Genomic DNA, 25921 nt, shown 5'->3' with positions numbered 1-25921 from the left:
AAATAGTTTTTTCTATGATTTCAACTCTTAATTTTATATAGGTTATGTAATATTTTTTACTAAAAACTATTGTGCTTATGGATATACTAAAATGTTCAGGAATAAAAAATAGAATACGGAGAAAGTAATTGTTCTTCTTTACAACGCTTACTTGGAATTTACAAATTCAACAACGTAAATCAAGGGTTAAAATAGGCGTGGATTTTTAACAAATGTTTTTTCAAGGCCTGGATTTTTAAAAAAAAAATTCTAAAAGCCTATAACAGGCAGTATTGCCATTCAATATGACACGTTATTGGTGTTCGTAGAGAAATTTTTAAAAGGTTACAGCCAAACAACAATTATATTAAAAAAAATAGACCAAAAAACTATTCCGTAAAAAATTTCCAACAGTGGTTGTCCTTGAAAATATATTCTTTAGAAACCCACGCCTGTGGTAGGCCTTAAAATATATTCTTAAAAAAAACACGCCTATTATAGGCCCTGAAAAAATATTTTTTTTTAAAAAATTCACGCCCATAATAGCCCTCTAGAAAGTATTCTTTAAACCAGTAAGGAAAGTAGTAAAGTCGGACTGGACCGACTATATAATACCCTTTACCACGTTGGGTATATTATACATATGTATCCTAACAGACGTCGCCTTTTCGAAGAAATATTGACATGAAAATGAACCAACTTAAATCTAAATCTAGCCCGATTTTCTCGAAACATAATGGTAGGGACAGATTTCCATCTCAAAGGGACAAAAAACCCCATGAACATGCACAACAACAACAATTGTGTGCCAATCGGCCAAACTTTGGGTCGTTAGTGCACAAGTTACATTAAATCGACGAATATATATATATATATATATATATAGGAGCTATATATAAGTCTGAACCGACTTTTACGAAACTTATCACATATCATTCTGGACCCTCTGCTAAATCGAGAGATATGTAGGGACATTTAGCTTAAATCGGACGAACATATATATGGGAGCTATATCTAAATCTGACCCGATTTTCTCGAAACATGACACACAACATTCTAGCCTCAATTCAGTACACTATGCGCAATTTCGTGCAAATCGAAAGATATATAGGAGCTTTGGTGCACCATTTACATAAAATCGGACAAAACTATATATGGGAGCTATATCTAAATCTGAAGCGATTTTCACGAAACCTGGCACACATCATTCTGGACCTAATTCAGAACTTTATGTCAAATTTTATGCAAATCAAAATATTTATAGGGTCGTTGGTGCCTGATTTACCTTAAACCGGACGAAACTATATATGGGAGCTATATCTAAATCTGAACCGATTCTCTTCAATTTCAATAGGGTTCGTCCTTGGGCCAAATAAGTGAGCTATGCCAAATTTCATTCAAATCGGATCATAAATGCGACCTGTACATTGTTTACAATTTAACATCCTCAGACGGACAGACGGACGGAATGCATAAATGGACTCAGAAAGTTATCCTATGCATATTCTCAAAAGGAACCATGTGTATATCTCGTTTCCTTTTGTCTGTTACAAACAAATGCACAAAGACATAATACCCAGTACCACAGTGTGGTGATGGCTATTATAGCCCTTGAAAGAAATATTCCTTAAAAAACCACCCCAAAAATAGTCTTTAAAAATCCCCGCATATTGTGGCCCTTGAAAAGATATACCTTTAATTATGCACTTTTAGTTTTACCCTTGAAAACATATTCTTTAAAAAATACACGCATGTTGTAGGCCTTTAAAAAATATTCGTTAAAAATCCACGCCTATAGAGTAGCCTAGAACTACACTCACACATGTAAAGAACCCCAACCCCTTAGAAATCGTTAAAAGGGATAACATTATATTAATCTATAACTATTGCAAATTGTGTGCTCCTCAAAATCAAACCTCACTCTCACTCAATTTTTAGTCACAACAATATCATAAATTTCGTTATTTTTTTTTCTAAAATTCACTGTTCAGGGTCTTCGTGTACTAAACTATGGACTATGTTATTCCGGTTTTAATATTTTCATATAATGATAATTTAATATTTTCATTATTACTCCATTATTTATTTATTTTTTTTTCAATCATCTAAACTAACTTCTAACAAAAAATCGAACGATATATATTGTATTTACTAAATTTTCTATTTCATTGTATTTGTATGTATGTAGATTCTTGTGTATTTATTTGTAAGGCACATTTCATTTCAAAATTTCTATTGTTCATTGTTCGTAGGTTTGGTATGTAGGTTTGTCTAACTAAAAAAAATAGTGGAATCAATTGTTTTCTATTGTTAAAAAAAAGAAATAAAACATTTTGGGTTTTTTTTGGAGGTCTTTTGTTTTTTTGTAAAATATTTAAAAATATTTTATTTGGTGTCTTAAATTGTGCATAACATTTGTGTACTATTTTTTATATATATGTATGTCTATATAAATTTTCCATTTTTTGTTTTCTATCATACATAGTTATTACTTAAGCAGCTATAGGTGAGGATTTTAGTTTCATTGTTCACACAAAAAATAATAAAAAAAGGATTTATTGTAGCTAGGATTGTAAATATGTATTTGTTGTTTACTACATAGTATGTGTGTTTTTTAGATTCTTAATATATATACGATTTTTAGAATTTACGTTATTTTTTATAATTAAGTATGTATGTGTTATATATAGTATAGAAACTAATAATAATTTTTAAAAAGTAATAACTCTACTATAAAAAAACCATTGCTGCCTGCTCTCTTTACTTTCAAATCTCAAATGATTTTTAGTTTTCAATTTTTCTTTTTTGCAAATTATTTAACAATGATAGATTAATAATAATAAAAATTCTTATAAATTATAATAACTACTAGCATTAACAATTCTAAAAACAAAATAAAAAATATTTATATGTGTAGTTTTGTTTTTCATTTAACTCCATTGGGTTTTATGTTGTAATATCATTTGTACATTTACAAATTACATACAATAGAATTTAAATTTTTTGTTTCAAATATTTTTTTAATAATTATATTTTCTTGTAAGTTTTTTTTATTGCCCAAAAGTTTGTTATCCAAAAAATATATGTTTTAACAACAACAATGCCATGATGCCATCTCACACAAAAAATAAACAGGAAATTAAAAATTCTAACAGCCAGTGTTATAGTGTAGGGTGTTCGTTGAACGGCATATCCAGCTATTGTCGTTGGTTTTTTTATGGGATTCGGACTCCTTGAGGTGGTAGTCCCAGAGAAGCCAAATAGTTTTCTTTAAGACAATTGCCTTATATAGATCATGATAGTTCACCAATTGGAGCATTCTGTAGCCACAAATCATGAATGAAATTGTACAAATTATCGCTGACAGCAACCTGGAAAATAGAGAAAGATAGCGAATACATTAGAAACAATTTTAAAATATTTGGGTACGTTATGAGTAATGAATAAAAAAAATTGAATACATTTCGAATCGATTTTTTATGATGTATTATGAATTTTTTATAAACCACCACCATAAGTTATCATTCCATTTGCAATGCATTGAAAATTGAAAAAAATTACATGAAATGGGACGAACATATATATTGGAGCTATATCGAAATCTGAACCGAATTTAACGAAACTTAACACACAGCATTCTAGACTCAATTGAAAACCCTCTACCAAATTTCGTGTAAATCGAACAAACATAGACCATTTGGTGCACCATTTACATAAAATCGGATGAAAATATATAAGGGAGCTATTCTAAATCTGAACTGATTAAAAATATATATGGGAGCTATATATAAATCTGAACCGATTTTCAGGAAACTTAGCACACATTATTCTAGACTTAATTCGATACGCTATGCCAAATTTCGTGCAAATCGAAAGATATATAGGGACTTTGGTACACCATTTACATTAAATCGGATGAAAATATATATGGGAGCAATATCTAAATCTGAACCGATTCTCAGGAAACTTTACAAACATAATTCCAGACTTAATTCAGTACGCTATGCCAAATTTCGTGCAAATCGAAAGATATATAGGGACCTTGGTACACCATTTACATTAAATCGAACGAAAATATATATGGGAGCTATATCTAAATTTGAAACGATTTTCACGAAATTTAACACACATTGTTCTAGACTTAATTCAGTACGCTGTGCCAAATTTCGTGCAAATCGAAGGATATATAGGGACTTCCGTGTACCATTTACATAAAATCGGACGAAAATATATATGGCAGCTATATCTAAACCGATTTGAACAAAACTTGACACACGTCAATGTAGACTCAATTGGGTGCGCTATGTAAAGTTTCGTTGAAATCAAAAGAAATGAAGGGGTTTGGTTCACCATTTACATTAAATCGAACGAAAATATATATGGGAGCTATAGTAGTGTTAGCGGTTTATTTGGGATACCATTTGTATTTTGTTTTTGCAAAATAGTCAGGCTAAATCCCAGTTTGTTGTTTTTATAAAAAACAACTATTTATTAGTGGGAATGTATGGCATTGTTTGCCGAGGGTAAGGCAGGGAAGACTATAGTTTCGGATCACGCCACTGATCTTCAGCTATATATAAATCTGAACCGAGAGAGAGACGGACGGACATGCATAAATCGACTTAGAAAGTGATTCTATACATATTCTTAAAAAGAACCATATGTCTATCTCGTTTCCTTTTGCCAAGCCCGAACATGCACAAAGACATAATACCTTGTACACAGTGTGGTGAAGGGTATAAAAACGTTGAGAAAATTTGTCTTCAGTAATGCGGTATTTTGGGTACTTCCAAAGGACATGATTTTCCAAATTCCTTATATAGAAACCGATCAATTTCCAAAAGACTTATGATGGAATTTATAAAAAGTTCGACCCGGCCGAGCATAATGAGGTTTTTGATTTTTTTTTTCTTTTTTGGAACTGTACCTTTACCTTATATGGTGTGGGATTCAATGTACGCTTATGATCATTTCTCAGTGTCTTCAGGGACATTTGAACCCGTTCACGGACCTGTTCCAATCTCGGCAAGGGCTGGCATATTTTACCATTTTGCCAATAGATTTTATACAATGACTCGACATGCGAGGGAATGACATAGGCGCGTTTTGACTCTTGGAACGGATGACGGCAAAGAACTTTTTGGCCCACCGCTGGTGGTGGTTCGGTGACTTTTTGCAGTAAATCGATGAGAGCATGGCCATCGGCGCTGTATAATCTGGAGGGGGAAAATAGAAAAGCGATTAGTAACTGTAAGGACAAAAACAAAACAAAAATAATGCAACCCCTTGGTCACACACGGAAAGTTTCGTTAAAGATAAATTATAGATTAGGACACCACATACCTGAATGCATTCTTATGGCCAGGCATGGTAACCTTTTCAACATCCTGACTCAATTTAATTCTGGGCTGGCCATTGATTTCAACCAATTTGTAAACACAACCCAGGGCCGGTTGTCGCTGACAGGTCACTGCAAAAACAACAAGATATTCAATGAACATATATTTTTTGAAAATTATTTTAAATTCCCACCACTTACCCAAATGTGTACCAATCCCGAAACAATCAATTTTATGACCCTGTTCATTCAAACTCAATATGGTATCCTCGTTTATGTCATTCGAGGCAACAATTGTCAATTTACTGAACCACGGCACCTTGAAATGTTCGCCAACGCGTTCGAATGTTTCGCGGGCCAAGCACGACAGATATGCCAAATCGCCGGAATCAATGCGTACACCCACGGCACGATAACCCAAGTCGTTAAGGGCCAAGGCAACGGCTGAGAAATTAAGTAGGCCACTCCTGGTTGGGTAAAAAGACGAAAAATAAAGGAAAAAGAGGAGGAGAAAGAAAATAAAAGGAAAAATATTTTAATTAATAAATTGTTAAAAAAAATTATTTAAAAAAAAATCATAAAAAATGTTATTTACAAAAATGCATTGCAAAGTGGGTGGGTGGATTGGTTGGTTTGGTGTTTGTGGGTCAATAAAATGTGATAAGTAAACAACCTAACCTAGAAAATGTACCTAAAAAAATCATACAAAAGTAAAATAAAAATTAGCTATTAAAAATCTTAAAATCCGATTTTTAATTATTTTGAACAAAAAAGTAATAACAAAATTATAAAACATAATAATTTCGTTTATGTAAATCTTTAAATAACTGTTGGTAGTAACTAATACCATTGAAAAACTTAGTGAGATTTTTATAAAAAATATCTTTAAGGTCTACTTAGGGATGGTAATCGGGGCTTTTTATATTTTTATACCCTACACAACTATGTTATAGCTTTGTGCAGCTCCAAAAGTTTGTAACGGTCCTAGACCCACCTTGAAGTATACCGATCGTCATGTCTCGACTAGCTGAGTCGATCTAGACATGTCTGTTCGTCCGTCTGTCCATTATAATTTGTAAACACGATACAGGCCACAGTTATGAACCAATCTTCACGAAATTTTGCATGTAGGACCGGTTCTGGCCAATGAAGACCTATCTTTTTTTGGTAAAAATCGGTTAAAATTTATGTGATGAAATGAACCAAATAATTAATTTTTGTCGGGTTTTCTGGTCGCTCCAGAGGCCACAATTATGGCCCGAACATCGCGATATCTTACATGGAGAAGGAAATCAGACCAAATAATAAGCATGCCTGTTTTGATAAAGATCGGTCAATATTTAGCGGGTCAAATGGACCCTGATTTTTGTGTGAAAAATTAAAAAAAAAAATATTCTATGGCGTGTATATTTGTTCCTGAAGCATATAGACGCATAACCACACTGGAGGCCGGAAATATAGCGCTAATCGCTTTGAAATGTTCCATGAGGTTCCTGTCCGCCTACGAGGAGCAGAGCTGAATGCTAACGGACGCGCCCACAGCTTGCGTATAGTGGGAAGACCAACACTATTCGTTGGGTAACTGTGTATAACAAATAAGCAGCCGCGGACAATAAGCGGGCTCAGGGGAGAGTCTCGGAGGTAATGACCGAGTGCCTATGATCACTGAGCCGACAAGACGAGTATGGCGCCCCTTTATAACCATCTCAAAGGTCTGGGACACTACCTTCTTAAAGTGTCTCCCCTAACGCTGGGGTGTGATTCGACCTCGTGCCTATCAGCGTTCTATGGTTTGCAGTCAGGGTTCCGACTGTTTTAGAACGGAGCCTTGTTGATACTTGGACGCCTCAACAAGTTTTTCAGGCTTAGTTGCCAAGTCCCTACCATGGTAAGAGGGTATGCCATGGTCGACCTCAATCCCTCACTCACAGCACTTTTATGGAGCCAACCTTTTTCCTGATTTTTTCCTGAAAATTGTCATGACCAAAGGCGAAGATTTCTTAAGAAGTTTATCGGGGACAAAGATTTGAATTTTTTAAGAAGTCTGTCTAAGTGAAATTTGAAGAAAATTGTTCCAAAATTTATAAGGCCGAAGGCATGGAATTTTAAATACATTTTTTTCGAGTAAGAGTATTTTCTTGAATGTTGAGAATATTTGTTCGAAGTTAGTCAGGAACAAAGGGTCGATTTTTTTAAGATTATGTTTTTATCGTAATTAAATTAATTTAAGAATTATTCTAAACATTGTTATCAGTAGATTTTGTAAGAAATATTTTAAGATAGCTAATTAAAAAAAACTTTTAAAATAAAATTGATATAGGGTCATGAACATAGAACTTAAAAAATTACTATTATTTTCGGTCCTAACCTCTCAAATCCTTTTTTATCCAAATCGTATCTAACATATTTTTAAAATCGTTTTAAATACCAACCTAAAAAAAGTGATGAAAATTAAAACTGAATTGATTTGAGAAAAATAAAAACCAAGCAAAATAGCTAGCAGCTCAAACATGTTCGATTTACAGAAGCCATGCAGTGTTATCTCTCGGACCATTTTGTACTAAGAACAAGAAAATGTGTAAGATTTTTTTTTTCAACTAGAAACTGTGAACGAAATTGGAACACTTATATTGGTCATACATATATTTCTTTTTTAAAAAATATCAATGAATAAATGAAAAAAAATGATTCAATGCATGGTTCGGATTGATGGAAGAGATTGGAATGAACACAATGAAATGTGAATTGTGATTAAGTTTTTTTTTTTTTTTTTTTGAATTTTAAAAAATATTAAAAGTATTTCTATATTAAAAATTATACCCATCTATAAAAGCTTAATTCTAAGTGTAACATGGGTCACAAAAAATGTGTTCTATTTTTTTTTTTTTTTGTGGTGGGGAAGAACAATGGACAAAAATAATAGTCGTTTTTTTAATTATAAAAAATAATTATAAAAAATATAACACACACATAGACATAAATATGGTAGTAGTATTAACTGATATAATGATAATAATTTTTTTTCTGTTATATATGAAGATTTCAGTTTTGAGTTTTTTCTTTTTTTTTCTTGTAATGATTTGAAGATGTTCTGCTGTGTCGTTTTACATACCTCTGCCAAAATAGTGCCGGGAAGTCATAGGGTTTTTTTTTTTTTGTTTTTTGATATATAAATAAATTTTCATTTAGCATGATTTGCCATGGATGGGGTTTACTTTCTTTGTTAAACGATGTTTTTTAATGAACATTTTTTGGTAAATTGTTTTTTGAGTTCATTCCTAATTTAATAATTAGAATAAATGTTAATAATTTTTGGTAAATAATAAAATCAATAAAAATACAAATCAAATTTAAAATAAAGCCAATTGAAGAAAAAAGGGGTAAAAATAGTAAGGGGAAATGAAAAGTAAATTATAATGATGATACTAATTATGGGATTAGTAATGCAACAAATCAAAAGCAATGAGGGATTAGTAGTGTTTATTTAAAATAATAAGGAACAAAATTAAAATTAATTAATTAAAAATCATAATATTAAATAAAATATATATACAACATTATTTTTTTAATTATAATGTTATCATTTTTTTAACATTGTCCGGCCCACATCATTAATGTTTTTCAAAGAATTTTTTAAAATATTTTTCGATTATTGTTGGACCGAATACTTGGGTTTTTGTCCGTCACCTCAGTACAGGGTACCTTTTGACAAGAAAAAGGAAACGAGATTGACCCATCGTTCCTTTTGAGAATATGCATAGACTCACTTTCTAAGTCGATTTATGCCTGTCCGACGGTCCATGTTAAATTGTAAACAAAGTACAGGTCGCATTTATGATCCGAATTGAATGAAAATTGGCATAGCTAATTTATTTGGCCCAAGGACAAACTCTATTGAAATTGGTGAAAATCGGTTCAGATTTGGATATAGCTGACGTATATAATTCGTCCGACCAAAGTTCCTATATATGTTTCGATTTGCACGAAATTTGGCATAACGTACTTAATTAAGTCTGGAATGATGTGTGCTTAGCTTCGCGTAAATCGGTTCAGATTTAGATATAACTCCCATATATAATTTCGTCCGATTTAAGGTAAATGATGCGTCAAAGTCTCTAAATATCGTTCAATATGCACGAAATTTTGAATAACGTACTGAATTGTGTCTAGAATTATATGTGGTGAGTTTTGGGAAAATCGGCTCAGATTTAGATATAGCTCCCATATATATTTTCGTTCGATTTAAGGTAAATGGTGCACCAAAGTACTTATATATCTTTCGATTTGCTCGAAATTTGGCATAGCGTACTAAATGAACTCTAGAATGGTGTGTGTTGAGTTTCGTGAAATGATACACCAAACTTCGAAAGTTTGTCCGATTGAGACGAATTATTGCACGGAGTGTTTAATTATATCGACGCCTCCGAATCATAGTATGCTAAGTCGACTTAGCATGTTTTAAAGTTCTTTACGTTTTTAGATACTACGGTCCTTAATTTAAATTCATTGAAATTTTGGTAATCATCGGCCAATCCAAACCAAAGTTATAAGCAAAAATGTACTTAGCATGGCACGTACGATTAAAGAAACTTCCATACTTTGAAATCTTCTACTGAAAAACTCACTTTTCAGACTTAGCATACTATTCTTCGGAGGTGTCGGTATCTAGAATGACGTGTATTAAGTTTCATTAAAATCGGTTCAGATTTACATATAGCTCCCACATATAATTTCGTCCGATTTTTTGTAAGTGATACACCAAACCCTCAAAATATGTCTGATTGAGACGAAATTCTACCCAGTGTGTTTATGTCTAGAATGACGTGTATTAAGTTTCATTGAAATCGGTTCAGATTTACATATACATATCTCCAATATATTATATCGTCCGATTTGGGGAAAATTGTGCACCAAACTCCCATGTTTTGTCTGATTGGGACGAAATTCTGCGTAGAGTATTTATTTGAGTCCAGAATGACGTATATAAAGTTTCATTGAAATCGCTTCAGATTTTGATATAGCTCACATATATAATTTCGTCCGATTTTTAGGAAATGGTGTACCAAAGTCCCTATATTTCTTTCGGCTTATTCGAAATTGTTCATAGCGTATTAAATTTAGTCTAGAATGATGTGTGCTAAATTTCGTTAAAATCAGGTCAGGTTTAGAGTGTATTTTTTCGAGGATTATCAGATCCCTAAGGTGCAGATTTTTTGTGACATTTTTTTAATTCAAATTCGAATAAAATGCTATCTGTCGATTGAAAATGTTATGTATTGAGATAGATCGCCGAATTTTTGCATAGAGTTATGCTTTGTCTGCATCGGTACATGTTTAGGTATAGCTCCCATATAAGGACACTCCACAATTTTCGGTATTTTGGGGTTCTTGGGCACGTTTTTCAACCGAACTCGTCAAAATTTGGTACATTGGGTTCGTATAGGGTGTCAAATTTATCCATTAAAAATAGTAAATATAGGTCCACTTTTAATTGTAATCTCCATATAACGGTACCCCCATTATCGATATTTTAGGGGGTTTAAGCGCCTGAAATTTGGTACATTGGGTTCTTATTGGTTACCAAATTTTTACACTAAAAATTATTAATACAGGTCCACTTTTTCTGGTAGCCCCCATATAACGGTACCCCCAAAATTTCAGTATTTTGGGGTTCTTGAGCGCGTTTTTCAGCCGAATTCGCTGAAATTTGGTATATTGGATTCTTATGGAGTACCAAAATATTACACTAAAAATTATAAATATAGGTCCACTTTTTCCTTGTAGAGAATTTTTCAACCGGATTCGCTGTAATTTGGTACTTTAAGTTCTTATTGGGTAGCAAATCTCTCCACAAAAAATTATAAATATAGGTTCATTTTTTTCGGGTAGCCCCCATATAATTGTACCAATTTTAGGTAATTTTCCGTTTTATCCATCTGTTGTAATCATTCTACCTTCGGAAGATGTCGAGAAATAAAATTGAACGTCCGGTTCGAGAATGAACTATATCGGCCCACATTTTCGGTATACTTAAGGCTCTTGTCAAAATTTCCTTTCCGAGGGTCTGTCGTTTGGTATTTCATGTTTGCCAGGTAGCAATTTAGCATAGCCTCCACATAAAAATCCCGATCGATTTTAGATATTTTGAATGTCTACAATATATTTTTTTTTACAAAAATTCACTGGTCCTAAGACGTAGAATAGAAGAATAGATGGTCAAGCCAACGGCTTTTTAAAAAAATATTTTTAGAGAATGTCAAGGCCCTAGATTTTTAAAGATTATTTTTTATAAGATTGTCATGCCCAAAAGCGTAGATTTTCTTTACGATTGTCTGAGCCAAAGTCGAAGATTTGTAGGGAATATTTTTTATGAGGCCATGCCCAAAGTCGTAGATTTTTTTAAAGAATATTTTGTAATATTAAAACAACTTGTAATAAAAAAGAAAAAGTGTAATAAAAAAAATAATAAAAAATTATTAAAAATGGAAGTAATTAAGATTTTATATTACATGCAACAAAATTATATTATACAAAATATTTTTAAAATATTTACCTCTCACAAAATCAAAAATCATTTTTATTTTTGTACACAGAGTTCGGTTTTTCATAGAGCTGAGTTATAAACCCAATATATCTAATAACGTTATATATGCCAATATCAAATTTAGAGTTTTTTAACAACTAATTTTCTAGAATATATACAAAAAGTTTTTTTTTAATTTTGAAAACATTTTCCAAAACCAATTCCAAAATTCATGCCAATTGTTGCAAAAATTGTTTGTGTAATAGAAAAGGGAATGTATACAATAAATAATAAAGAAAATTACATAAAAATGGAATTTTCTTTAACCACAAAAAATATATTTATAAAAATAACGAGATACAACACAAGTTATGTGGATATTGACTATTAAAAAAAATGAAATTTGAAATAAAACAAAAGACCATAAAAGGAAACATGCACATAGAGCAAAAGAAGAAGTAGAAGCATTTCTGACAGACATATAGCCTGCGATGATGAAGACGAGTATGAATACAAAAGAAAAATAAATTAGCAAAATATAGAGAGCAGATAATCAAGAGGTTGTCCTATTTCAAATATTAGTATCAAATAAAATTGAAGCTGGGATATGTTTTGGTAAAGGACATCATAGAAACCCTACGATTTCCAAGGATCAAATTTTCTAATTTTAATTCCATTATTCTGCCATTATCTTAGGTTCTTTGTATACCCTCCACCATAAGATGATGGGTATATTAAATTTGTGAAATAATTCCATCTTAATTTTAATAATATTTTTTAATACTTAAGTTTCGCCTATGATGTCCTTAGACCAAAACAAATTCCCTCTTCAATTGTGATCGTCCCTTCAAGCAGTTGAAGTAGAACATTAAAAAATTATTAGAGCAAGTATTCCAAGTTAGAAGAAGAAGAAGAGGAAAGGTCTAAATACTACGGGTGGGTGGGGCAGGGAGCAGGAGTTAAATAATTACCTGTATGACTTCTCGACATATTTTGGCAGTGTTGATGATGACGACAATGGCGATGATAACGACTGTGGTGATGCTGATTGTTGTTTTTGAGAATTGTTATCTTTGCAAATGTTACGAATATTGAAGTTACATGGCGGCTGTGACGAAGACGAAATTGTTGTTGGAGATCGTAAGCCATTTTTGTCAGTTTTATGCTTTGAATTGCCATTTGTATATGAATTCGTATTACAATCAGCTAAGACTGCTAGTGCTTGCATATCCAAACCATTACCATTTATATGTGGCTCGGGTGTGGCTGCTGCGAACCCATTTGATAATTTTTCAATATTATCATTTGGTGCTTGGAGATGTTCGGCGGATTCTGTTTGTTTTTGCCTTTGGTTTTGAACATCGATTGCATTTGATGTCGGCGATATTTTATTTTTTGTCTTTGGTTTAGTAGTGTTGGCAGTTATTTTTAAATTCTCATTATTTTTGGCATTTTTAAGTTTTTTGCTATTGGTTTTTAGAAACAGAAATTTGAAGTTAAATTTTAAAGAAATCTTCTTTTGTATAAAAGATGTTGTTGTTTTTGGTTGGTAGACATATTATACACATGTTTTGTTGGGTTTCCTTTTTTTAAATTTTGAACAAAAATAATCGGTTGGACCGACTCAAGAATACTCTACACCACTAAGCGGCGTTGATAAACAATTTCTCAAGAAATCTAAACAACAAAAATATTCTTTAAAAATTCCTCGGCTTAATAAAGTTTGAAAAATCTTCTTTAAAAGAATCCACGCCTTATATAGGCCTTGAAAAAATTTTCTTTAATCCAAACCACGCCTTATATAGGCCTTAAAAAAATATTCTTTAATCCAAAGCACTCCATATATAGACCTTGAAAGAAATATTCTTAAAAAATCCACGCCTTATGTAGGCCTTGAAAAAATATTCTTTAAAAAAATTCACGCCTCATACAGGCCTTGAATATTTATTGGAGGTCTTGGATGGCCTTTGAGACCTTCGAAGGACATAATGTGGATTAGAAAATTAATTCGATATCAAATTGCCTTGCTTTTTATATCTGTTTGCGAAACCCCTAGTGGTGTAGAGTATAATAAAATATTTAAAACAAATGAAGTTTTGTAATAGATAACAAATGTTAGAAGAAGACGAAGACACACACGTACAAAGACAGAGGACAAAACGAATATGATGACAGGACAAAAGACACATACAATAATTTCTGTTCGATTATCAATTACTTAAAATGTTTGTAGTAGTAGCTGTTGTTAATAACACTATGATATATCAAACGCTAGATAAGATGTGCAATATTGTTGTTTTTTGTTCCAAAAACTGTATATATGGATATCATTATTAGCTTTAACGGAGGGGGAGGTAGGAAGAGGAGTAAAATTTGATCACACAAACAAAAATAAATAACAAAAATGCTAAATTCTTTTTTGTTCCGAGAGAGTTTGCCTAAAAGCGAAATACCTCTTAACATCGTACGTATCGACTAGAGCCATAAATCCATCGGGAAATGCAATGGCATATGATACCATTGCGGCCAATTCGCCTTCGGATGATTCTTCCATGGAGACATCAAGCAGCTGGGATAATGCCTGCCGATATTGTACAGCTAATTCCAAAAGGTCACCGGTGACACCTAGACGGAGAGAGAGAGGGAAAAGAATGAGAGTTTGAGAAATTTTTTCAATAAATTGATGTGATTTTCTTTACCTGTGCTTTTATGTTTCAGCAGGCGTGTCTTCAGCTCACCAATACCCGAAAATGATGTAATATAGGCATGAGCATGTGTACCCTTAACGGGTATATTGAACAATTTACCAGCCAAAACGTTAGAGGTGCCATCAAAACCACCTGGAAAAAATTAAAGGAATACAATTAAATATTAAACAAATAAATTTAAATAGTTTTTAAGAGTGCTTTAAAATAGAATAATTTTTGTGTAAATAGACCTGGGTAGAATAAAAAAATTAGAATAAGTTTTCCATTAAACCCAACCCCCAGAATGAAAAGAAAACAAACATGTGGTAGAGGGACATTTTTAACCAAACAATATTTTATCTTTCATATTTAAGCGGTATATACTATATATAGAGATTTCTTGTGGTGAAATTTGATGTAGAATATTTTCCCCATTGACACCATTCCCTTAAGATGCAGCATTGTTAGACCTATAGTCACCAATTTTGAAGAAATGCAACCTTTTCTTCACAAACGTTTGTATTTCATATTTCTCACACATATACCAATATTTTAGGGATATATACTATATATACCGATTTCTTGTGTTCCAAGACCCATTGTGAAATTTGGGGTAGAATATTTTTTCCATTGACAATATTGCCCTAAAATGAGGTGTTATAGGACATATCGCCAACAACGTGAAATAATAATATAATTAATTACACAAAAAGTTATTCCTACACATATACCGATATTTTTAAGGTATAGACTATATGTACAGATTTCTGGTGTTCGGTAACCTATAGTGAAATTTGATGTCGATTATTTTTTTCCTTAACACCATGCCCCTAAAACGCAGTATTGTTGGACATATAGTCACCAATTTTGAAGAAGTGCAAACTATTACATTTTATATTTCGTACATATATACCGATATTTAAGGGGGATATACTATATACACCGATTTCTTGTGTTCGGTGACATATAGTGAAATTTGGTGTAGAATATTTTTTCCCTTGACTTCATCCCCCTAAAATTAATTATTGTAGGACATATCGTCATCAAAATGTCAGAATTACAAAATTAATAACATGAAATTTTATTCCATATATAAATCGATATTTTACGCGGTATATATAGTATATATAAATTTCTGCTGGTCGTTGACCTCGAGTGAAGTTTGATGTAGAATATTTTTTCTCTTGACTTTATCCCCCAAAAATGAAGTATTATAGAGCATATCGGCCACCACGTGAAATAAGTATAAAATTAGCATCTCAAATCTTTATTTTGTATATTCTCACATATATGTCGATGTTTTAGGGGTATATACTAGATATACTGATTTCTTGTGTTCGGTGGCCTATAGTGAAATTTGATGTAGAATATTTATTCCATCGACAACTTCCCCCTAAAATTTAAAATTATTGGACATTTCCTCTCCAATGAGAAAAAAAAATAAAATTAATTAAAAAAGTGTACCTATAATACACCGCTATTTTAATGATATATACTATATATATATCGATTTCTGGTTGTCGGTAACCTATAGTGAAATTTTATTTAGAATATTATTTCCATAAAAATGTTTCTTTCTTTAATTATAATTATAAACAATTAGCTCTACTGCTATTGCACCTGTAATTACCGGTTACAGTTGTTCTCGATGACAAAACTATGCAGTTGCCGTTAAAAATTCCCATTTAAGGATATTGCCGGCAATTTAAAAAAATATTAAAACAATTTGCTATTAAAGGGAAATTCCAAAACTCCAACAAACTACTTTTACGTGGATGACTTCACCTGTAGTCAGCCAGGCAACAGTATGGTCGTTAGGTAGGCTCTAAGTGCCAATGATTTACGATGTGTTATATCAAAAGAAGTGAACACATTTGCGCAATCATTAAAAATCATCGAAAAGACTAACAGTCAGTCAAACAATAAAGAAAAAAACATCCTAGCACAGGATGGTACCAAATTGAAACGTAAAACGTCATCTTAACACATAAGGGAGCTTCACACTCAACCAAGCGTGGAAAAAAGTAAACAACAACAACAAAGAACACATTTACATATAAAAAATGTGGTGCATACACACACACCCTCACAAAATCCATGTGTCATAGTAGACCGGTAGGATATTGTAAGAAAAGTTTTTGTTCTTTGGGGGGCAAAGTTAGGCAGTCACTCAAAACTCCCAATCCAACCACCCACCCACATTTTTCAAACTTTAAATATCCTAGGGAATTACCCCAAAAACAATTCGAAAAGAATTTAAAAAAAAAACATTTTTGAAATTTTAAATACCCATTGAGAATAGAGGATAATTGCCATGTTACTTTATGGAGTTCGAAAAAACAGAAAATTTTGTATTTTATTTTTTGAATATTACCAAGGAATGTAATGTTGATTGCATGCATGTCTGTCTATCGTTAATCGTTGCGGCTCCATAAATTATATCAAGCAAAAAAAAAAGAAAAGTTGTATTTTTATTGTTTTGTTGTTGTCGGCTTCAGCAGTTGGAGCTTCTTGATATGACATTGTTGTCAAAGGTGTAGAAAACACCTTTGCTCCCGCCGCATTCCATTAGTTGAATAATATTTAAGGTGATAGATTCATGGATATTTCTTAATATCTATTTTTTCTATTATTTTATGGATTGTCATTAATAATAATGGGTAAAACCATACCCATAACGGGTGGAACTATTAATCGGTAGTAGGTTTTAGGGCAAATATTTTGCAGAAAATCGCCAATATTTTTTCATTATAAAATAATCGAATAAATATTAATAGGCATTTTAGAGGGTATGTGTATATATACACATTTCTTGTGGTCGGTGACCTATAGTGAAATTCGATGTACATTATTTTTGTCCTTGACACAAAAACTAATTTTAAAAAATTGTATTACTAAATATACACCGATATTTTTGGGCTATATTCTGCACATACAGATTTCTTGACGCTGGTGACCTATGGTGAAATTTGATGTAGAACATTTTTTCCATTGACACCACTGTCCCAAAATACACTATTATAGGCCATATCGTCACCGAGCTGTATACCAAAGGAAAACCAAGGTAGTTTCAGATTTCCACGAGTCGCCCCTATGGCCCCATGTTGTCTAGGGCCACAAAAATTTGCAGAGGGGTTGAGGAATACCTAAATAAGATCCCAATAAAAAAATAACTAAAAAAGCTAAACCCATTTGAAACCTATAACGAATTTACAATGATTGTTTTAGATAGATTATCATTTAAGAATGGATTTAAATATATATTATTTTAATGTTCCTACATCTAGATCAGATCAGTATAGACTAATTTAAAACAAAAAACCTCACGATTGTCCAATTTTTTAATGAGTTACAGAGTTATCATTGGATGGGTACAAATGTACCACGGTTATTGATCTACGTATACTTTTTTGGTTATTGACCGTAGGGATATATAGGGCATTATAGGCCGTATAGGGCACCAAACTGGAAGGAGTGCAAAATTCAATGAACAATAATTCCTATTGTATATACCTCTCACATATACCGATATTTTAGGGTTTTAGACTACCTATACAGATTTCATGAATTTTAGGTAGAATATTTTTTCCATTGAGACCTTTGCTCTAAAATGAAGTATTGTTGGTAATATCGTCTCGAAAGTGAAAGAATAAAAATTGCAATTGTACAAAATGTTTTTTTTTTTTTCTATATAAAAACCGATTTTTCTTGAGTATATACTATATATACAGATTTTTTTTGTGACCGGTGACCTATGGTGAAATTTAGTGTGGAATATTTTTTCCATTGACACCTGTCACATAAAATGAAGTATTGAAGGGCAGATCGGCTCTAATGAGAAAGTATAACAAAACTAATTTTACAAAATTGCATTCCTAAATATACACCGATATTTAGGGCTATTTTAGGTCAGTGACCTATGGTGAAATTTAGTGTAGAATATGTTTTCCATTGTCACCAAGGCCCTAAAATGCAATATTATAGGCCATATAGGGCACCAAGCTGGAAGGAGCGCAAAGCTGTAATATCAATAGTTTATATTGCACATATATATATATATCGATATTTTAAGGGTTTACACTACCTAAACCGATTTGTTGTGTTCGGTGACATATAGAGCATTTTGATGTAGAATATTTTTTCCATTGAGGTCACTGTCCTAAAATTCACTATTATAGACCTTATCAGCAGGAGGGCAAACTTATCTTAACCACAGCTTATATTGTATACATCTCTCATATAAATCCATATTTTAGGGGTTAACAGATAACTTGTGTTCGGTGAATAAAAATTTTCTGAAGAATATTTTTCCCATTGACACCACCCTCATAAAATGCAGTAATACAATTGATTGCACAAAATGTTATTCCTACATAAACATCGATAGTTTTGGAGGTATTTACTACATATGCAGATTTATTGTAGTCAGTAATGAAGAAAAAAGTTTCAAAATAACATTTTATGAAGTACAATAAAGTGGCGACTTATTGTTTTTCCTTAAAAAAATAACAATTATCACATCGACCTCGAAAAAAGTATACACAAACATTTTTTGGTAATAAAATGCCATGGAACCGCCGTACCATGGATAATCATGACCTTATTTATCAATCACCCAAAAAAGTGACAGTTAACACATGACGACTATTTTTTTGTTTACGCTATCCTTTCACGCTGATACATGACTAACAAATCACCAACCAAACAAAAGAACTTCCCCCGAAAAAAATAAAAAAACAGATTTCAATCACGTGAGAATTAGTGCCATAAAAAAAGAAACTAAGCAACACTCCTCACCCAACTCACCTTCACATCTATCGAAAACAAAACAAATCAATTAAATCGATTCATTGTCAAACTTACCAATATATGAATATTTCGATGCCGATAGACCACCGTCAGGACCTTGAGCTCGTCTTAAACCAAATTCCAATAGGTTTACATGTTTACCGGCTACCATGCGATAACGTGCTGCATTTGTTGCCATTAAACTGTTAGGCAAAGAATGAAAAAAAACAAGGAGTGAGAGAGGATTTTTTCAAATGATTTCTTTAGTGTTTTTGGTGAGCAAGGCCTTCCCTGCTCAATAACAAACCTTGCATAGTTAACTAATGTCAATAGCGTTGTTTCCAACAGCTGTACAATAATCAAAGGACCTTCAACCTTGATGATGGGCACTCGCGGAAATGCCACTGTACCCTCATCTATGGCATATAGGGTTACATCCTTGGCTGTCAAATTTCCCAAATAATCGAAAAATTCATTTTCTGTGCCTTCGGGCAGAGTTTGTTTTAGATATTCAATATCTGAAATGAAAAAACAATATTAAATATGGATTTTCTTGTGTGTTATCAATTCAATACTCACCACTATCACTGTAGTGAAAACTATCCAAAAACTTTAGACACTCATCCAGGCCAGCAAATATGGTAAATTCACCATGGAATGGATTGGTGCGAAAAAATAAATCGAACACTGCATGATCGTCTGTTTTGCCCGATTTCCAATAGGCATAGGCCATGGTGATTTGATATAAATCTGAAATAGAATAATTCGAATATTAAATTGGAATTTCAAAAACGTTGTAATTTTATGGAAAATATTTATCGAAAGAAAACAAGAAAATAATTTTGATTTAATTATATATATATATGAACGAATAGAGCTAAAAACTTGAAATTTGGAATGCGAATCAAGATTGTAGATATAAGAAGGTGGTTTTAGAAATGTGTACTCATGTATGCGAAAAGTATTAACCGGTACTTAATTTGATACAATTTAAATTTGGGGGAAAGAATGGAGGTGGAATACTAAAATTTCAACAATACCGTCGAAGTATAGGATTGCGATATATAGCTATTTATGGATTTTTGTATTTATGTGTATGAAAAGTACTAAATGGTACAAAATTTAGTACAATTTGGATTTGGGTGAACCAATGGACAAATATGAAATTGGGTGTACTAAATGGTAAACAATTTAGATTTAGGGCTGGAATCCTAAAATTGGAGATAGAATAAGAAGAATAGTGAACACTTATGTGTAATAAATGGTACTAAAGTTGGTACAATGTGGATTTAGGTGATGCGATAGAGCTGGAATCCGAAATTAAGATTACTGTTGGAGTGCAGGAATTGGATATAGATGTTGTTTTTTAAATTTGTACTTATAGGTACTAAATGGGACTAAATTTGGCAGAATTTAGATTTAGGTGATCCGATAGAGCTTTTGGTTTTGAATATGTGGGATGTTTTGGAAATTTCTGAGAAGTGTCCAATGGTACTGAAATTGGGATATAAGAATTCTATTGGATTGTATGATGGAAATTTGTATTTATATGGTACTAAATTTGTTACAATTTGGATTTAGGTGATCCGATAGAGATGAAATACTAAAATTTGATATTAGGATTACTGTTGAAGTGCAGAAGGATTGGGGTAAGAATGTAGTTTTGGAAATTTGTACATGTTTACTAAATGGTACTAAATTTTGTACAATTTGGATTTATGTGGGAAAATGGTTTCTATTGGATTGTTGAGGTGTGTACTTATGAAAATGTATATTAGGTTGGGGAAAAAGAAATCTATTAATGTTTAATGTCGATAAATAGAAGAAATGATCGAAGTTGACCATGTTTTCAGCCGTAATATCGCCCAGATGCTAAAAATCGACCATAAAACTGGTTTAAACCATTTACACAAAGCTGGATTCAAAAAGGAGCTCGATATTCTTCTCCCTCTTCTATGAGAGAGGCATTATGAAGTTTCCTTTATGGGCAACAAATCATATAACAAAACGATACATAATTGGCCCAAATCGGACATTCCGAAGCATGTTAAATAATGTCCTATACTTCATATAAAATACTGGATTTATTTTTCCCCAACCTAATATTAATGTGTACTAACTATGGATTTGCGGGAACCTCGCAATCATAAAATTTGGAATTAGGTTTGGAAAAAAGGTACTAAAAGATTACAAAAGGTACATTTTAGTTGCGGGAAGAATTGTTGTGTAGTTTTTATTTCCTATATTAAAAAAATTTTATCGCTAAGACGTAATTGTGATTTTGAATAGAATAACATTGTTTTTTTATTTATTTATTTATTTATTTTTTTTTTTTTTTGAATTGCTCTCATCTCAAAGAGTACTCAAATTGAAAACGTTATCTCATCAGCAGTCAATATCATCATCATTGTCGCTGTCTGGAAATCCAACACTGCCTTGTCCGATAACTTCAAGTATAGACAACGAAAGTGGAGGGTAGGAAATTGTAATTATTTACATTTAAGGGACCCCCCCCCATTCTCGGGGTCAAAATTTTTTTTTGATTTAATTCGAATCTACACTAGTTCAAGAATGTCCCTACAAAATTTCAAGTGAAAATCTCAAGAACTCTTAAAGATATAGCCGATTTATTGTGTTAGCATCAAGTGACGGCTAAAGGGCTTCTCAAACTTTAAATGCGTTTTTCTCAAAACGAATGGCGGGCACGATAACTCAAAAACTAATAATCCAATCGGTTCCAAATTTTGACACGTTTCTCTGGGAGTGTGTAGCTCTCGTATGAACTAGGATAAAGCTAATCGGTGAAGAATTTCCTTATTTTTTAACTTAGTTTGTGGTAAAAAATAGGCGATTTTCCATAAAAATTTTTTCAAAGTTCCGCCATTTTGTTCATTGTTGTGCGAAGTCAATAATCCTAGTTCAGACATGCCCTCTTTCTAAAACAGTTGGAATTTTCGGATTCCGATGTTCCAGTGAGGAGTTATCATGCCCGCCATCGAAAATATGGACTTTTCTTTGAACCCCAAAAACAACAACAAAACAACAACAAAAAATTTTGGTAAATTATTTTTCTTCCTTTTTAAATCTTCAAATACATATGTGCCAAGTTACAAACCTTAACAAGCATTGGTATTCATTTACCAGCCCATTTAAAATCTTAAAAATAAAAAATCGAGAATGGGGGGTTCCCTTAATTGTATAATTTCCGCATGCATTGAATGATAGCAAGATAGATGACAGTTAGATTTCCATTTGCAATTCTAAACTGAGGACGAGACGAGCGAATTTTTTAAAATGTAATATACTTCAAATAAAAATAAACGGTTATATATGTAAATCAGATGCTATAAGTTATCGTGAAAGCCTCTATGCCGCAATACGATCAATACCCAATGGTTTTTATTACAGATAAAAGTCTACAAATATCTTGTGGATATAAATTTCCAACTACAGCTCTACAATATGACTAATAAAAGCAAGGCGTAATATTTTAATTATTTACATTGAAATAAATGTGTCATTATTAAAAAATGATAATTAAACACGATTCAGAGATTATTCTGTGACGACTTTTATGTTTACATGATTGCACCAAGTGTTTTCATAAATGGAACAAAGACTTTACGAAAAGCATTTTTACAATGATGATTTTATTATCAAATATATTATAGTGGTATTGGGTGACGTAGGGGATGATAGATACCAAGCAACGGCTCTGATTGGCTTTAACATGGCGAAGCCCAGGCTTATCTTGGTCCCTCTTTCATCTAACTATTTTCATCACCCGTTGAAATAGTGAGCTGATATATGCCGCGAGTTCCCCAGATTCACTCCAGTAGAGGAGGGAATTGCAATAATCCGTATAAAAGCGAAGTTCTTCAACATCATTCTCATTTGCGCCCATGCTCCGACCGAAGACGAAGATGAGCAGACCAAAGACATATTTTACGAGCGCCTGATCAAGCAACGAGAAATCAACTTGACCATGTTGTGAAGGAAGGCATTCGTCCAGTGTTTTAGACGTTCGATCGATATCGATTCGGCTAAGGTGGCAGCCAATGTGGCCTGTCTTAATGTAGCAGCAAAGGTGCGATCTAATGTAACACGGAAACTCGACGTCGAAAAGTCGAGCAGATAGCAGAAGCCTAATCCGCTCAACTTACCCCCCTGCTTGACGAAATCACTCCCTGTCCCGATAATAGTATAGAAGCACAATGGCAAAGAATTGCCCACTCCCTACTCAATGACGATATTGCGGCTTCAGATCTGGCAAATCCACCATTGACCAGATTTTCACTCTGCGCCAAATCCTGGAAAAGACCCACAAAAAACATATCGACACATACCACATATTCGTCGACTATAAAGCCGCATTCGATAGACCTATCCGTTCAGAGGTGTTTAAAGCCATGTCTACGTTTGGCATTCCTGCAAAATTAATTCAAAATTAATTATGCAGGATAACTTTAAGTGCACAATGTCAGCAGTTAAAGTCGGAAAGGACTATCGGAGACCTTCAATAACGAACGAAGATTCAGACAAGGTGACAGTCTTTTTAACATCCTGTTGGGAAAGATCATACGAGATGCAAAGGTGAACAGAAATGGCACTCTGTACACCAAAAAAACACATGTTACTCGCATACGCCGATGACATCGATATAATGGGTGGAACATTGCGAGCGGTAACAACCACCTTTGAACAAACTGATAAGGAGTCTGCCAAAATGGGTCTTGCAGTAAACGGCGAGAAGACCAAGCTGATGGTATCAACGAGCATGACGTCCAGTTGACTCGGACCAACTGAAGAACATGAGAACTACAGCTTCGAGGTAGTTAAGGATTTTATATACCTTGGTACCGCCAAACTAACGAATGACATCAGTTTTGAAATTCGGAGATTGTGATGGCCAACAAATGATACTATAGTCTGAGTAAGCAGTTTAGAAATAAGGCCACCTCCCGCCAGACCAAACTCACACTTTACAAGACGCAGATACTGCTGTTATATGGATCTGAAGCATGGGTACTTGTGCAAGCAGATGAGGCAGCTCTTGGAGTGTCTAAAAGAAAAAATTCTCTACGGGCCGATCTGCGTCGACGGTGAATATCGGCGTCGAATGAACCACGAGCTTTACAATGTATACGCGAACATCGATATAGTCAGTCGTATTGAGCTGCAGCGACTACGATGGCTAGGCCATGTTGTCCGAATGAATGAGAATTCCCCAGCACAAAAGGCATATAAAAGCGGACCTACTGATGGTTCCCGTAGAAGGGGAAGGCCACGAATCAGATGGAAAGACCAAGTAGAAAACAACGTTTTGGAACGTGGTCTTTCAAATTGGAGGAGATGAGCACAAGACCGTCGCGCTTGAAACAATCGGCTTATGGAACAACCGTTCTGTAACATGGCAGCTAAGTAAATAAATTTGATATTTTTGATTTTCAAATCTTCCTGCCCAACAATAAACCATAAACCCCATTATAAAAATCCCAATTGATTTTTGTTATTTAAATGTCCACCTGTTGATAGAGGGAATATAAAAAGATCCGCCCGACATACACTCCAGCTGACCAAAGTGCACTATATGCCGTCATTGAATTTTATTTCAAATTTGTTAAAATGATTTAATCGTTATAAATAAAAGCCAAATTATCAAAACATGATTATTGAACAACCACACTTTGCATACTTATCATAATTTATGTGAGAACACACAGACAGACACACAACATTGTTGTTGTTTTTATCAATATTATTTTTGCAGTTTTATTTTATTCTCATTAACCTCAAAAGGCAAACAGCATTGTTTGATTATCGAGTAGATTTCTTATCGCCAACATTTTTTATTATATGTTTAATGACTTTTCGAAAAAACAACAAAACAAAACAAATTGAGAACACGAAGAAAACACCAACAATAAAAATAGATTAACTATTTATTCAAAAATAAAACAAAAATTGCCGCCAAAAAATAAAAACAAAAAAAATACATAAAATAAAAGTGAAAACTATTTCTACACCCTGCACCGACCGAACGATCACATTTTAATGAGAAAGAACAAGGGAAAGAGATTAAAGAATCAAATGGCAAGGCAAAAAAATAAATATGTAAATAAACAAATCAAAAAAGGTAAATAACCGCGATTGGCTCACAAAAGAATAGAGATGAGGGCTTAACTCTAGTTTAGTAAAAACGATCAGATTTTTCTGAAAAATTTTCCAGAGGTAGGTATTTTTACCCTAATTATGGGGATATCTTTTTTTCTTGGGGGACCACCCTGGCTACCCGGTTATTTGACCCGGAAGTTCGCATATGTTTGTATATCCGGCAAAAATATCCGGTTAATTTAATATGGGTATCATTTTAAAGGTTATAAAAATACCTTTCCATTGAGTGGTAATATGATGGGGTTATCTCAAACCATTTTGGAGATATAGTCAAAAAACTGGGTTTTGGTCCCCGATTTTTTTGAAAAACTCCCTAAAAGTCGAAATTGGGTGATATAGCGAATATATTTTTGTATGTGGCTGTATCTGTTGTGGATCAAAAGATATGGGCCTTAGAACCCTACAAAAACAAGAAAATTCTGTCGCGTAGCC

General features: G+C 32.9%; 1 protein-coding gene across 1 annotated transcript in view; it reads right to left on the bottom strand.

Annotated features, from left to right (window-relative positions):
* Window positions 1–3253: 3253 nt before the first annotated feature.
* The window catches only part of LOC133321541 (nicotinate phosphoribosyltransferase), a 28312-nt gene continuing 5644 nt past the window's right edge, over window positions 3254–25921 (bottom strand). Inside the window, exons 2-10 of the mRNA XM_061530626.1 lie at window positions 19895–20065; window positions 19623–19833; window positions 19391–19518; window positions 14540–14680; window positions 14294–14465; window positions 5519–5784; window positions 5323–5449; window positions 4913–5195; window positions 3254–3350 (exon numbers count right to left, since the gene is read on the bottom strand). Coding sequence (XP_061386610.1) covers window positions 3273–3350; window positions 4913–5195; window positions 5323–5449; window positions 5519–5784; window positions 14294–14465; window positions 14540–14680; window positions 19391–19518; window positions 19623–19833; window positions 19895–20065 — 1577 coding nt within the window. The 3' untranslated portion in view covers window positions 3254–3272. The remainder of the gene's footprint in view (window positions 3351–4912; window positions 5196–5322; window positions 5450–5518; window positions 5785–14293; window positions 14466–14539; window positions 14681–19390; window positions 19519–19622; window positions 19834–19894; window positions 20066–25921) is intronic.

The sequence above is a fragment of the Musca vetustissima genome, unplaced genomic scaffold, assembly GCF_032173495.1.
Source record: "Musca vetustissima isolate MV318-11 ecotype Yass unplaced genomic scaffold, APGP_CSIRO_Mvet_v1 utg7535, whole genome shotgun sequence".
In the NCBI taxonomy this organism is placed as follows: Eukaryota; Metazoa; Arthropoda; class Insecta; order Diptera; family Muscidae; genus Musca; species Musca vetustissima.
The sequence above is the reverse complement of the archived record's forward strand: the minus strand, read 5'-3'. Positions and strand labels throughout refer to the sequence as shown.